The sequence below is a fragment of the Balaenoptera physalus genome, assembly GCF_965194825.1.
Source record: "Balaenoptera physalus genome assembly, chromosome: 15".
In the NCBI taxonomy this organism is placed as follows: Eukaryota; Metazoa; Chordata; class Mammalia; order Artiodactyla; family Balaenopteridae; genus Balaenoptera; species Balaenoptera physalus.
In genome coordinates, this window is record NC_138894.1 from 16864024 (window position 1) to 16878329 (window position 14306).

The following is a 14306-nucleotide window of genomic DNA, read 5'->3' on the forward strand; positions in this document are numbered from 1 at the left end:
TGGTTCCACTAAATTGTAAGATGAGACGGCCACCTGGACATTTTGGGCTCCTTATGCTAGTGAACCAACAGGTGTGGAGGAGGGCAGTATGGTGGAGGAGTGTAATCTATTATATGTGCCCGAGTGACTGATCCTGATTACCAAAGGCCAATTGGGTTGCTTCTACACAATGGAGGCAAGTATGTCCAATAGCAAAGGTTAATGAAAAACTACAGCAACCAAAAAAGGGGGTGGGGTGGGGGCAGGATGATTAAGGAGCCAGGGTCTTAGAGACTGAAGATTTGGGTCACTGTACCAGGTAAAGAACCCCGAACAGCTGTGGTTTGAGCTAAGGGCAGAGAACACAGGGAGGGGGAGTGGAAGAAACACGCACAGGTATCAATCACAGTATGGTGGCCAGTTACAGAAATGAGGACTCTAAGTAGCTTTGCTCATACTGTCTATTTGCTTGTTACATGTACATGATAATTTGCTGTCTATTTGCTTGTTACATGTACATGATAATTTGCTGTCTATTTGCTTGTTACATGTACATGATAATTTGCTGTCTATTTGCTTGTTACATGTACATGATAATTTGCTGTCTATTTGCTTGTTACATGTACATGATAATTTGCTGTCTATTTGCTTGTTACATGTACATGATAATTTGCTGTCTATTTGCTTGTTACATGTACATGATAATTTGCTATTTGCTTGTTACATGTACATGATAATTTGCTGTCTATTTGCTTGTTACATGTACATGATAATTTGCTGTCTATTTGCTTGTTACATGTACATGATAATTTGCTGTCTATTTGCTTGTTACATGTACATGTAACACGTAAAATAGATAATTTGTCTATGCTAACCGTTTTTTCTTCTTCCCATTTTTAGGTTAACTTGTTGGAAGTTAACCTTGCAACCTAGTCTTTTTAGGTAACACAATACTCAGTGTGGCTATGACTGGATTTGAGGAGTAATACATATAACTATCAGAGGATACATGACTCTTGGGACTGCATCTCATTTTGAGAAAGGTTGAAAACTTGTTTTCTCGTAGGAAGGGCAGCTGTCTCTATTAGGCATAAGGAGTTGTCTTCTTCGTTGTGGTGGCCGCTGTATGGGAGTCTGTGTGTGTGCAAGAGCACATAAGGCATGGGATTTCCCTGGCGGTCCAGTGGTTAAGACTTCACCTTCCAACGCAGGGGGTGCAGGTTCGATCCCTGGTCGGGGAGCTAAGATCGCACATGCCTCTTGGCCAAAAAACCAAAACATAAAACAAAAGCAATACTGTAACAAATTCAAAAGACTTAAAAAAAAAAAGAGCACACAGGGCAGCTGAGTCATCAAAGGGGTGGACTGGGCAGGTTATCAATTTAGTGCCCCTCAGCTCCAAATTCAGCCCTTTTGCCTGTTCTCCGAATGGATTGGAGCCCTTTAGATTTTTCCTGCCAGCTGCCACTGAGGCTTGGCAGAAGAGGGTGCTGGAGACCCACCACAGGGAGAAAGGGCTTTGCTTCCCAGTTCCCGGGGGCTCCCTTGAAGGCAACGTGTGCAGCTTTCTCAGCATCAGGCTCTTGCCGCGCCCGAAGATTCTGCAGCGCACGGCCTCCAGCAGCAGCCAGCAGCTTCACCAGGCACTTCCCGCCTCCCCAGGCAGTCTGGTAGCAGAGTGAGAAGCCTCCCTGTAAACAGCTTTCCTTAGTGCACTAGAGAGCAGATTTCTTGACAGGTTCCAGCGGGACAGATTTTCAGCAAGGTCTAGACTTCAGCCTTGGACACTCTATGTCACCCCAAGGAGCAGTGGCTGCTCCTTCTAGCTGCTATTCTTACACTCTCTTATTACTAGCCATTTCCTCATTACTCCAGTCCTATTACAGCTATTAATTCCTGAAGTTAAACTTTCCCCGATCATATTTTTGTATGGTTTCTCTCTCCTGATTGGACCTGGATTAAGCTGGCACTAGCGTAGACTAGACAGTGGCAGAGAACAAAAGGAAGTGGGGAGATTCAAAAGACACAAAGTAAAAGACAGGACTTGGTAACAGATTAGACAAGGGAAGTAGGGGTGAGGGGAGGATGACACCTGGAAAACTGTCCAGTCTATATAACTAGATGAACAGGGGAACCCTTCACCTACACAGAAACTTCCAGAAAGGGGTCACGATTGAGGAGAAAACTCACAAGCTCAGTTTTGAACAATGTTGAGCTTGAGTTGACTTTAAGACACCCAAACCATATCGAGTGGGCAGTTGGCTCTAAAGTTCAAGAATTTAGAGGAGTCTGGGATTAAGACTGGAGTCATCTCCCTTAAACTGGTAAGTAAAGCCACAGGCATAGTTGAAATGGCCTAGGGAAAAAGTAAACAGTGAGAAGACAGTGCCTGGCACTGAGTCTTGAGGGATCCCAACTCTTAATGGCTGGATAGAGGAAGATGAGCCCGCAAAGGAATGCTGAAGCTGTAAGAGAGGCAGAGGAAAATAAGGACAGTACGGTCGGCCCTCCACATCTGCAGGTTTTGCAGCCACAGATTCAACCAACCTCAGATTGAAAATATTCTGGAAAAAAAATTCCAGAAAATTCCAAAAAGCAAAACTTGAACTTGCCACATGGCTGGCGACTATTTACATAGCATTTACATTGTATTAGGCATCGTAAGTAATCTAGAGATGATTTAAAGTATATGCGAGGATGTGTGTAGGTTACATGCAAACACTATGCCATTTTATATAAGGGACTTGAGCCTCCTCAGAATTTCGTGTCCACGAGGGTCCTGGAACCAATCCCCTGAGGATACCGAGGGATGACTGTATTGTGTCCCAGAAGGAAAGGGTGGCAGCCAGAGGTGCACAGCTCCTACCTCCCATTAAGAGAACTCGCTTCAGCTGACTGACGGCCACCAATGGCTGTATCTTCAGATCTCCCACATCTTCAGGTCTGCCACAGTGCCCAGGCCAAGGCCACCCTTCCTCCAGGCAGCTCCTAATCAATGAGCTTGCCGAAAACCACTTCTGCTCGATTCTTCCGTGCTCCAGGCTTCCCACCGGCCTGGCTGAGAGGTTCTCAGAATTGCACTGCAGTCAGATGCTCTTCCTACCTCCTTCCCTCCCTCTTTCCTCACACAGCCCTGCACCGCAGGTTGAAACCACCCACCTCCAGACTTCTAGTTAAGCCCAATAATAATTTATCTCTTTCAGTCAGATATTTTGTTACTTAGAGATAAATGCATCCTAAACTGACACACCACCCACAGGCTGACAGGAAGAGACAAGCATGATGTCCACCAGATGACAGACTATAAGGTAGACAGTTTGTGAGGATTTTTTTTTTTTTTAAATCCTCCCCTTAGGCAGTAGCCTAAGGGAAGGATATGAAACAAGAGGCTGGTTTAAAAACAGGAAAATATTTAATCCATACCAAAACACACACCAAGAAATGAAGAGAACTATAAGAAAACTATCTACCTATGATGGAAGAAGGGTGTTACTGGTTTCAAGCTCTAATTCCTATAATCTTGAGGCTTTGATGCTTAGAAGAAAACTATCTTGTCCTTCAGCTACTCCCAGCTATTCAGAAATAAATTACACACATCTGTAAAAGAGTCCTGGCCTGCTAGAAGGGAGACAGACAGGAAGGAGAAAGGAGCATCCATCCACAATAAATTGATCAAAGACCAGCTGAGTGACAGCACAGAGCCATCCTAGGCAGAAGGACCGGGGATGCTCTGGTGTGAACCAGGACACATAAAACCTGGGCTGGCTCAGGGGCTGGGCCATCAGCCTGTGCTCAGTATTCGTATTTCCGTCTTCAGCCAAAGCCCCCTGGGAGCAAAGCTCTAGATGCCTCCTTCAAGCCCCCTGCTGGTTGGTTTCATCGTTATCTCGCCTCTTCCAAATCTGTAAGAAATGAATACAATAGATATTTAGGAGCCGGCATTCAGTCCACAAATATTTATCAAGTACCTAAATCTGCACTAGGCAATGGACAAACTATCACCCCACTTGTGTATTTGCTAAGTCCCCTGAAACTAACTCATAATCTTTCAGAAAATTCCCTTTCATTCAACTGTCACTTTTCTACCCATCCTTCTCTTCCCATTCCAAACTCCTTTGCTAAAAAGTGACTCATAGTCAGACCTGCAACTTTAGACAAAGTCCCCAAGGAAAGAGTGATCTCTGGAACGAGCAGCGTCTCCCTCCTTTTTTACAAAGCTATAGCATCTTCTTAGCCTCAGTCTTCCTTCTCTGCAGCTACTAGGACAGTTAAAAAAAGAAGACAGAGATACTCTACTCCACGACCTCCCAATCCAGCGGAGAGGACAGTTAAACCAGTCCAGCTGGTGCTCCACAAAGACAGGAGACAGTGCGGTGGGGTCACGAAGAGTGCTGACTTTGCCCGGGGGGCTGGGGAAGCTTCAGAGACAACTCCTAGCTGGCGGCCCGGATGGTTCTGGGCTCTTCCTCCTTGAAACCAGACCCCACACTCGCAAAACTAACCTGGCTCACCGTAAGCAGAACCTCCTTGCTCACTCATCACTCTTCCATGCTTCTCCACCCTTCTCTTCCCTGAAGATCACTCCTGGGCTTTAAGGGCCATATAATCTGGTCCCACCACACTCCCCGGTGCACGTCAAAAGGCGCCCAACCTAACTCAATCCCATTCCGTGCCTTCGCCCAAATCATTGCTCTCACTGGACCTACACTCTATATCCTCCGTGCTCGTGGAGTCTGCGGCCAACCCACCTGAATGTAAGCCTCCGACAGTGTGATCATCTGCGGAAGGATGTCAGTCACCTGGAGGTCTTGTAATTCATACCATTTGCCTGTCCCCTGCAGAGAGTACGAAGGGCTGGGTTAGTCTGCTCTCTGAAACTGAAAGGGTGTAAGAGGGAAGGGATCACAGCTGAAGGCTAGAAAAATCAGAATAGTCACTAGACCATCACCCAGCAAGAGCTGAACGTAAAAGGGTGCATGGCCTCTGCTGGGCATCATTCAATTTAAAGACTTTTTAGGATGTTCATCTTGGCAAACTCAATTCCTGCTGAGGACTCCCTGAGGTACAATGGAGTCTCAAACACTGTACGCCTTTTAAGGACAATAAAGAGAAAGGAGAGGAAGCCCTCTACTCCTCACCTAAGACGTCTCCCTGCTGCTCAGAAGTGACGGAATAGACACACTGACTTAGGAGGTGCAGTGTTAACCACAAGTGGACATTCCGACCCCCCGTCCCAGAGGACACAGCAAGTTAGTCAAGAAAAAGTGTCCTTGGTGGACACTGTCCACCATACTAACCTGTTTCCTTTGGCCTAAAAAAACAGTGCTGCAAATACGCAAAACCTACCTTACTTCATGCTTCCATAAACAAGGGGGAAAAGAGGTTTCTGGATTATGGCATAGGCACTTCTGGAAGCTCACCAGCCTCACCCATCCAAACTTCTAAGAAATGCCAAAGACAGATATATCCCAGATATTCTGGATATTCCAGTAGTTCAGAACAGGAAACACGACAAAAGCTCAGGATCACATAATCAAGTCCCTATTCCTGGTAAAACCAAATATCTAGGTTCAAATCCCAACTCTACTGACTTCAGATAAATTATTCAAACTCTGAGCCTAGGTTCCTCACTTGTAAAAAGACGGTATTAACACCTATCTTGAAAGTGTGTTTTAAGGATATAAACGAGATGAACATCCATGAGCACGTGGCATACTGTCTAGCACACAGCAAAGCGCTTGACAGACAGAGCTAGTTTTTATTAAACCCACGGCCCCAGAAGACTAATCAAATTAGAACAATCTGTGCTAGTAAGCTGTGTGATACCAAATATAGCTTAAGCGCGTTTCAGCCATTTTCAGCAAATTCACAAAATTTTTTTAGCTGAAAGGGAACCTACACACCAGTGCTTTGTAAACTTTAATTTCACACCAATCAGAGGGTCTTGTTAACATGTAGACTGTGATTCAGGAGGTGTGGGAGGGGTCTGAGATTTTGCGATTTGTAACGAGTTCTTATATGATGTCAGTGCTGCGGGTCCAAGGATTCCACTTTAGGTGGTAAGGCTCTAGTCTAGGACAGTGCTTCTCAATCTTGGCTGCACACTGGAAATCTCCTGGGAACTTTAGAACACCATGACGCCTGGTTCCCACCTCCAGATAATCTAATGCAGTCTTAACTCTGACACTTCGGGCCAGAAAATTCTTCGCTGCGCAGGCAGCCTGTGCACTGTGAGATATTTAGCAGCATCCCTGGCCTCTGCCCAGTTGAAAACCAACAGGCACAAATTATGTTGTTCTTGCGTAACTGGCCTGGGGTGGCCCAGGTGTCAGGAGTCTAAAATCTGCCCACAGGGGAGTCCCATGTGCAGACAGAATTGAGAACCATTGCCTTAAACTGACCACTGTCAGCTCTATTACTTGCAGAATCCCAAAGTCAAGGATAAGGAAGAGCAAACTGAAAGGAGCGCCCTCTGAAATACCAAAGGAACCCCACCTGCTCCTGCCACTGCACCATGAGAAGTCAGCCCCACTCACATGATGAAGCACATGAATCCGGTAGGAGCCCTCAGAGGGCTTGCCGTCGTGTACAATGTTGGCGATGAGGTCGTAGGTGGTATTCTTGTGCACTGCCTGTACTTCTTCAGACAAGTACTCTCTCAGATCCACATTTCTGATGATGATAAAAATAAAGTGAAGATCAGACAAAGCCTACTAAGTTAGCCCTGTAGAGGTTAACTGTCTTACCCAAATGGGCCCTGAAGCTGTGGAACCCTATTTCAGGACCCTGGATCTAGGTGGGCTTGAAGAGCCATGGGAGCCCAGGTTTGTGGAAATTCATATAATCTGCCATAAAAATGAGTCAAACTGGAAAGACTGGCTCTATGGGAAAAGCACACTTTAAAAGCATGCTTAGGACAGGGAGGTCAGCTCAGTGCTTTGTGACCACCTAGAAGGGTGGGATAGGGAGGGTGGGAGGGACATGCAAGAGGGAGGAGATATGCGGATATATGTATGTGTATAGCTGATTCACTTTGTTTTAAGGCAGAAACTAACACACCATTGTAAAGCAATCATACTCCAATAAAGATGTTAAAAAAATAAATTAAAAAAAAGTAAAAAATAAAAGCATGCTTAGGGACTTCTCTGGTGGTCCAGTGGGTAAGACTCCACGCTCCCAATGCAGGGGGCCCGAGTTTGATCCCTGGTTGGGGAACTAGATCCTGCATGCATGCTGCAACTAAGAGTCCGCATGCAGCAAAAAAGATCCCATGTGCCGCAATTAAGACCCGGCGCAGCCAAAATAAATAAATAAATAAACCAATCAATAAATAAAAAATTTTTTAAAAATCTAAAAAAAAGCATGCCTAGCCGTCAAAAGTGCAGGGCCTGGAGTCATTCAGACCTGATCTGGAATCGGGGCTCTGCCACCTCAGAGCTGTGTTTGAGTTTAAGCAGGTGACATAACCTAGGGCTCCTCTATGAGAATGAGAGTCACCTTCTCCTCTGAGATGAGAACAAGTGTAACCGCCTCACCCTCTGCCCTATCTGGGAATCAGCTGTAGCTGCAGTGCCAAGGGGACACCTGGTCTCTGGCCTTAGGCTATGAAAGTCTGATCACATGATCATGTGGGTTGTCATTGTATATAATCACTGTAACAATTTCAATATGGCAAACCAGGAAGATCAATCCAATTTATTTTTTTCTTTGATCTTCTGGAACATTGCTTCTTTATTTGATTGTTTTTCTTTTAGTTAAATAAGCAAAAGGTTACAAGTAACAAAAATCCACCCTAGGTAGCTTAAGCACAAAAGGGGTATTTATTCAAGGGTTTCAGACTAGGAAATGCAGCTGAAACCAAGCACTGGAGAGGCAGCAAGATCCGAGAGCTACCGGCCCTCTTTTCTGCTTTGACATCAGCTTTACTCTTTTCCCACCCAGCTTTCTTTCCTTTATGGAACCCACACTGGCTACCCCACAGCTTCCAAATTTCTCAGTTCCGGTTGCCAAAAGAAACTACTGACTAGGTTCCTTTAACTGGGACTTAGAAATATAAAATTTATTTTTAATACCTGAGCATTCATTTTTTAAAATATAGAGAAGCATTCTTGATGTACTTAGAATAAAACCTGCTTTTGTGTTTTATTTGTTGAATTCTGTCAGTTGAAGTATATACATGTACACCGGTTATTACGAAGTCAAGAGCTATATAATAAATGCTTATTGTGAAGACTACATGACAATTACTAAGATCTTTCAAATAGCTAAATAGGGAAGTAGATTGACAGTTAACATGAATATTAAGAGAATGCTAACTACACTATTTTCAGGAAAAATATAACCTTCTGTAGCCTACAAATATTTATAAAAATTTAAATACAATGTAGAATAAGAGAGGTTATATCCTATTTCTAATCTCTGTAGAACTGCCTGATGTGCTACCACTCAAAACACAAAACACAGTAATGTCACCTCTAGAAGGATTTACAATAAATGCTAATAGTGGTCACATCCAGTGGTCACTTCCAGATATGTATCTCCTTTTGAATTTTAGACTATGAATATATTATCTCTCCAAAAATACAAAAAGTTTTCAATGCAAACCATGTATTAATAAACAACTTTGTTCTAACTATATTATGTAACTTTCTGTGTGTTCAAGATAGCTATTTATTTCTACAGACTGACAGTGTCCCATACAGATCAAACATTCGTTGTTGCTTTTTGTTGGGTGTTTTGTTTTGTTTTGGTGGCCGCGCCACGCAGCTTGAGGGATGCTGGCTCCCCCACCAGGGGTCAAACCCGGGCCCTGGCAGTGAGAGTGCTGAGTCCTAACCACTGGACCACCACGGAATTCCCTAAACAGTCACTGATAAAAGAAAATTTAGATATGAGTCCGAGGAAACCCATGTGAGCTCTATAAATGCCTCCCGGCTGCCAAAAACTGACTTCTTGTATTGTCTTCTCAGCTTTAACAACGGCTGTTCAGACTTCTCTGAATGAGTCCTAGAGAAATCTTCAGAAGTATTTATACTCAAGTTTCCATGACTGAACCGAAACTGTTTAAGTGACAAAAGGGAATAAATACATGTTAAATCATTTTGTTTTAGAAAACAGTCAACGGAGCAAACCATACTCATCCGCCAATCAGAACAGTCCTATTTTGAGACCACCTAACTGGCTGGAAGTGAAACTTGAAACCTGTGCTCCAGAAACCCTATCTCCAAATGAGCAGAGGGTCCCTAATCCCTGCAAGTCTGATCAATCTCTGGTAAAAAGAAGATGTGTTATGAATAAAACACAGGAGAAGAATTAGGTCTGATAAGGGTCCTCTTCAAGAAGCAGGGACCTTGGCTAACCTAGAACCATATTAGTCTAAAAGTAATGACAGTGCACAAAGTAATTAAAGTACAGGTTTCCAGAATCAGTCACACAGTTTGATGTTCTCTAAAAGGCTGATTGGTTGAGATGTAATCTTTTTCTCAACTTCTCCAAAGCTTTCTGAAAGACAAACTACCGAAGTCACAGTTACCAAAAATCCAAATGCAACTGGTGGCAAAATAAACATACTCCAGGTCCAATATAAAAGAAACTGCCGGAGTAAGGAAATTTCTGTGGTGACTGAGCAGGAACTACCACCAACACATAGTCCTTCCTCTGGAGCTGCCCTGGAATCAAGGGCGCTCCTTCCTTCCAGGAACAAACTGGTGACTGTGGCAATTCACAAAAGCCCAGTTCTGAACTAAAACTCTGATCCACAGACTTTCAAGGAAAGCCTCTCTGTGGTCCTACGCAAGTTGGCAGAGAGCTGGCCTTCATGTCCCCCGATTTCATTCTACTTGTCACACAAACATGATACTAGAGAAGAACAGGATGAAAAGTGTGTGAAAAGAGAAAAAGAAGTTCTCCTGTAATCCTAACTACAAAGCTTTTCTCTCCTCACCTCTCACTGTTCTCAGAGTCCTGGTGATGATGGAACCAGAAACAATAAAATGTTACACCTGGAAGGACCCCTAGGGCTCATCTAGTCCAAGCTTCTCATTTAATCCAGGAGAGAATATGCAAATGACCTGCCCAAGGCCACATGGCTAGGACGGCACAGAACTCAGACTTCTTTAATTTTAGTTGTTACCCTCTTAAACACTACACAGAATTAAGAACCGGTACTGGGACTTCGCTAGTGGCGCAATGGTTAAGAATTCGCCTGTCAAAGAAGGGGACACGGGTTCGATCCCTGGTCCGGGAAGATTCCACATGCCGCGGAGCAACTAAGCCCAAGCGCCACAACTACTGAAGCCTGCGCGCCTAGAGACCATGCTCCACAACAAGAGAAGCCACTGCAATGAGAAGCCCGCGACCGCAAAGAAGAATAGCCCCTGCTCACTGCAACTGGAGAAAGCCTGCGCGCAGCAACGAAGACCCAAGGCAGCCAAAAATAAATAAATAAAATAAATAAATTTATTAAAAAAAAAAAAAAACCGGTACTATTTTCAAAGGAGAACACTGGCAGTCCTGGAACAGTCTGGGCATCTGGAAAATGGAGGCGATGGAGGTAGAAAGACAAGAGAAGAAGATGAACATTTGCCCATTACAGCTCCCAAACTACTTTCTGAGGTTTAAAAACACCACACTCCTGAGCTATTACAGCATGGTAATCCTATCATCCATCCATCCAAATCGTTCTCAGTAAGAAACCACCTTAGGGCTCCGCTCTTACCTTATCTAAACGCCCACACACAGACCCACATTTCTCCCCGCCAGCCCTGCCACCAGGCTTCTCCGGGTTCTCAGAGAGATCATCTTCAGAGTGTGAAAAACCATGTCGCTTGAGAACTGGAAACCAACTGTCTACCCCCAAAAGGGTCGTGCAGGAGCCTTCTGCGACTCCTCCAAGTTTCCCATTAGAACACTCATAAATGTTTGCAAAAGGACAACTGCATGGTCAATTAAAAATAAGACTATACATCAAAATGTATACCTTCCTCATCAATAGGGAGAAACTGAACACATTTCAGACTTTATCCTCTAGGGAAGAAATAAGGTAGTAGGGCCCCAAGAAAGCAAGACAAATCTAGAGTCATCCCCACTCTCCACCCTTAACTACAGCATACAAGATGCAATGACCAGCAAACAGATGGACAGACTAACTGCTCAGGATTATCTTCAAAGCCAGGAGAATCCTACCTGTCCTACCCTACTTTTACCAACTGTTCTTCCCTTTACTGAAAGACTACAATTCCCAGCAAGCAACAGGAGAGAAGATAAAAGAGGAATTGCCTCCAGGGAAACATCCATCTTTGAGGCCCCTGAAATATCTCTATCCTTCCAATAAAAACCCTTAACTTATGTAGTGTAGGTAGGTGCCTTGCAATCTCCAACTAAGACAGTCCAAAACTAAGAGTGGCACAAAGATATAAAAAGAAATTCAAGCTCATGCCCCCTAAGAGGAAGTGAAGGAGGGGAACACTCACGTAATAGGGAAGTTGACAATAGTCGGATTCTTCTCCACAAAGAAATTGTTCTTAGTGAATCGCTTAATACAAAAGATTAAATATGGAGGCAGCTTGGTGAGCTGGAAGCGCTTCAGAAAGTTCTCCTTGTAAGTCTTATATTCCTAGAGAGAGAAAAGAAAATTATCAAATTAGAGCAGGGACATGAGTTTTGTTTTGGCTTGTTTTGGGTTTTTTAATATAATTTTGCCTTACATGTAGAATTCGGAAGACACCTGATCCCAGAAACCACCTACAAGGCTGAGGAATAGCTGTTTAGCTACGGCTAAAATACCTCAACTGTGGGTTGCATTTCAGCCAGCACACAATCTTACTGTTGAACTCCAACCATAGTAACATGGATATTCCTTTCTATAAGGAAAACAAAAATGTCAAGTGAAAAAGAGGATTTGCTAAAAGCTCAGAATTTAAAAACCATGAGAGTCTCACTTAATTCAAAATAAAGAAGAGCTTCCTGACCATTAGACGCATGCGCTGTGGAACAGGCACTTATGAGGCAGCGAGGAGCCCCTCATCACTGAGGGCTTTCCAGCAGAGCTGTCAACTGACATCCCACGTTCCTTCCTCCTCAAAGGCCCCGAGACTGGTGGGTCAGGTGCGATCTGGTGGGCAACACTTACTGAGGCCTCACTCAGCACGTTTGAGGGGATGGAGTGGTGGGGGCCCAGGACATTCTCCTCAGCCCAAGAGGCTTAAAAGCTAGTGAACATATATTTACTTTTCCTTAACACAAACACAATGTAGCACAGTAAAAACTAAGAGATAGGAATGACAGACTAATCATAATCAGAGAGGAAATACCAATGACACCATCACTCTCTGGAGCGTCACATCACAAGAAAAGACAACTACAGATCAATATTTCTATGAATATGGATGCCAAAATCCTCAACAAAATACTAGCAAACCAATTCCAACATAAACAACAACAGAGAATTATACACCAATTATACATGACCAAGTATGATTTATCCAGGAATACAAAGGTAGCTTAACATCCAAAAATCAATTAATGTAATGTACCATTTCATATTAATAAAATAATAAGGCAATAAATAGCAATAACCGAAAACTATACAATCATCTCATCAGACACAAAAAAGCATCTGACAAAATCCAACACCTTATCATGAGAAAAACACTCAGTAAACTACAGATAGAAAGAACTTTCTCAACCTGATGAAGGGTATCTATGAAAAATCCACAGCTAACATCATACTTGCTGATGAAAGCCTGGGTGTGCTCCCTTAAGATCAGGTACGACATAAGGATGTCTGCATTTACTACTTCTATTCAACACTGTACTAGAGATTCCAGCCAGAGCAATTAGGCAACAAAACTTAAATAAGTAAATAAGAAGCATCCAGATTGGAAAGGAAGAAATAAAACTATCTCTGTTTGCAGATGACATGATCTTGTATGTGGAAAATCCTAAGAAATCCACTTTAAAAGTCTGGCAAGGTTGCAGGCTACAAAATCAATATACAAAAATCAACTGTATTTCTACACACACGCAATTAACAATCCAAAACTAAACTTAAGAAAACAACTCCATTTATAATGGCATCAAAAAGAATAAAATATTTAGGAATAACCTTAAAAGAAGTTCAAAACATACTCTGAAAACTATAAAACATTGTTGAAAGAAATTAAAGAAGATAAATAAATAGAAAAACATCCCATGTTTATGAATCAGAAGACTTCTATTATTAAGATGGCAATAATCGCCAAACTAATCTACAGATTCAACACAATCCCTGTCAGAATACCAGCTAGCTTCTTTGTAGAAATCCAGAAGCTGATCCTCAAATTTGAACGTGCAAGGAATCGCAAGGAACCCAAAATAGCCAGAACTATCTTGAAAAAGAACAAAGTCGGAGGATTCGGTTTCTGATTTCAAAACTAACTACAAAGCAGTAATAACCAAGACTGTGGTCTTGACATATACGTCAATGGAATAGAATTGAGAGTCCGGAAATAAACCCATGTGTCTATGGTCAAATGATTTTTCAACAAGGGTGCCAAGACCATTCAATGCGAAAAGAATAGTCTTTTCAACAAATAGTACTAGGACAACCAGACAGTCAGTCATATGCAAAAGAATAAAGTTGGACCTTGTACTTTATACCATATACTAAAATTTACTTTAAATGAATTAAAGGCCTGAAATGTAAGAGCTAAAACTACAAAAGTCTTAGATGAAAACACAAGAGTAAATCTTCATGACCCAGGATTTAACAATGGATTCTTACATATGACAACAAAAGCACACACTATAAAGGAAAAACTAGACAGTATTTCAACAAAATTAAAACTTTTATGCCTCAAATGATACTATCAAGAGGGTGAAAATGCAAGCCACAGAATGGGAGAAAATATTTGCAAATCATACATTTGATAAGGGACTGGTATCTAGATTATATACAGAATTCTTACAACTCAATAATAATAAATAGATAAATAACCTAATTTTAAAAATGCACAAAGTATCTAAATAAACATTTCTCCAAAGATGATATGCAAATGTCCAATGAGCACATGAAAAAATGGTTAACATCATTAGTCATCATGGAAATACAAATCAAAACCATACTGAGATACCACTTCATACCTACTAGGATTCCTATAATCTAGAAGATGAACAATAACGAACATTGGTGAAGATGTAGAGAAACTGGAACACTCATACACTGGTGGTAGGAATATAACATAGTGCAGCCACTTTGGAAAACAGTCTGGCAGTTCTTCAAATGGCTAACCATGAGAGTTACCATATGACTTAGCAATTCCACTCCCCAATACCCACCCAAGAGAAAT

At 42.5% G+C, this 14306-nt stretch overlaps 1 protein-coding gene across 10 annotated transcripts in view; it reads right to left on the reverse strand.

Annotated features, from left to right (window-relative positions):
- Positions 1 to 3372: 3372 nt before the first annotated feature.
- The window catches only part of USP39 (ubiquitin specific peptidase 39), a 29009-nt gene continuing 18075 nt past the window's right edge, over positions 3373 to 14306 (reverse strand). For 9 of the 10 annotated variants that reach the window (XM_082426810.1, XM_082426808.1, XM_082426813.1 and 6 more), the window contains 4 exons: positions 11451 to 11593; positions 6516 to 6651; positions 4728 to 4814; positions 3373 to 3881 (listed from right to left, as the gene is read on the reverse strand). In XM_082426810.1, the coding sequence (XP_082282936.1) occupies positions 3834 to 3881; positions 4728 to 4814; positions 6516 to 6651; positions 11451 to 11593 (414 nt within the window). In that variant the 3' untranslated portion in view covers positions 3373 to 3833. Of the gene's footprint in view, positions 3882 to 4727; positions 4857 to 6515; positions 6652 to 11450; positions 11594 to 14306 lie in introns of those variants that run through there. The other variant, XM_082426811.1, reaches the window with a different exon arrangement.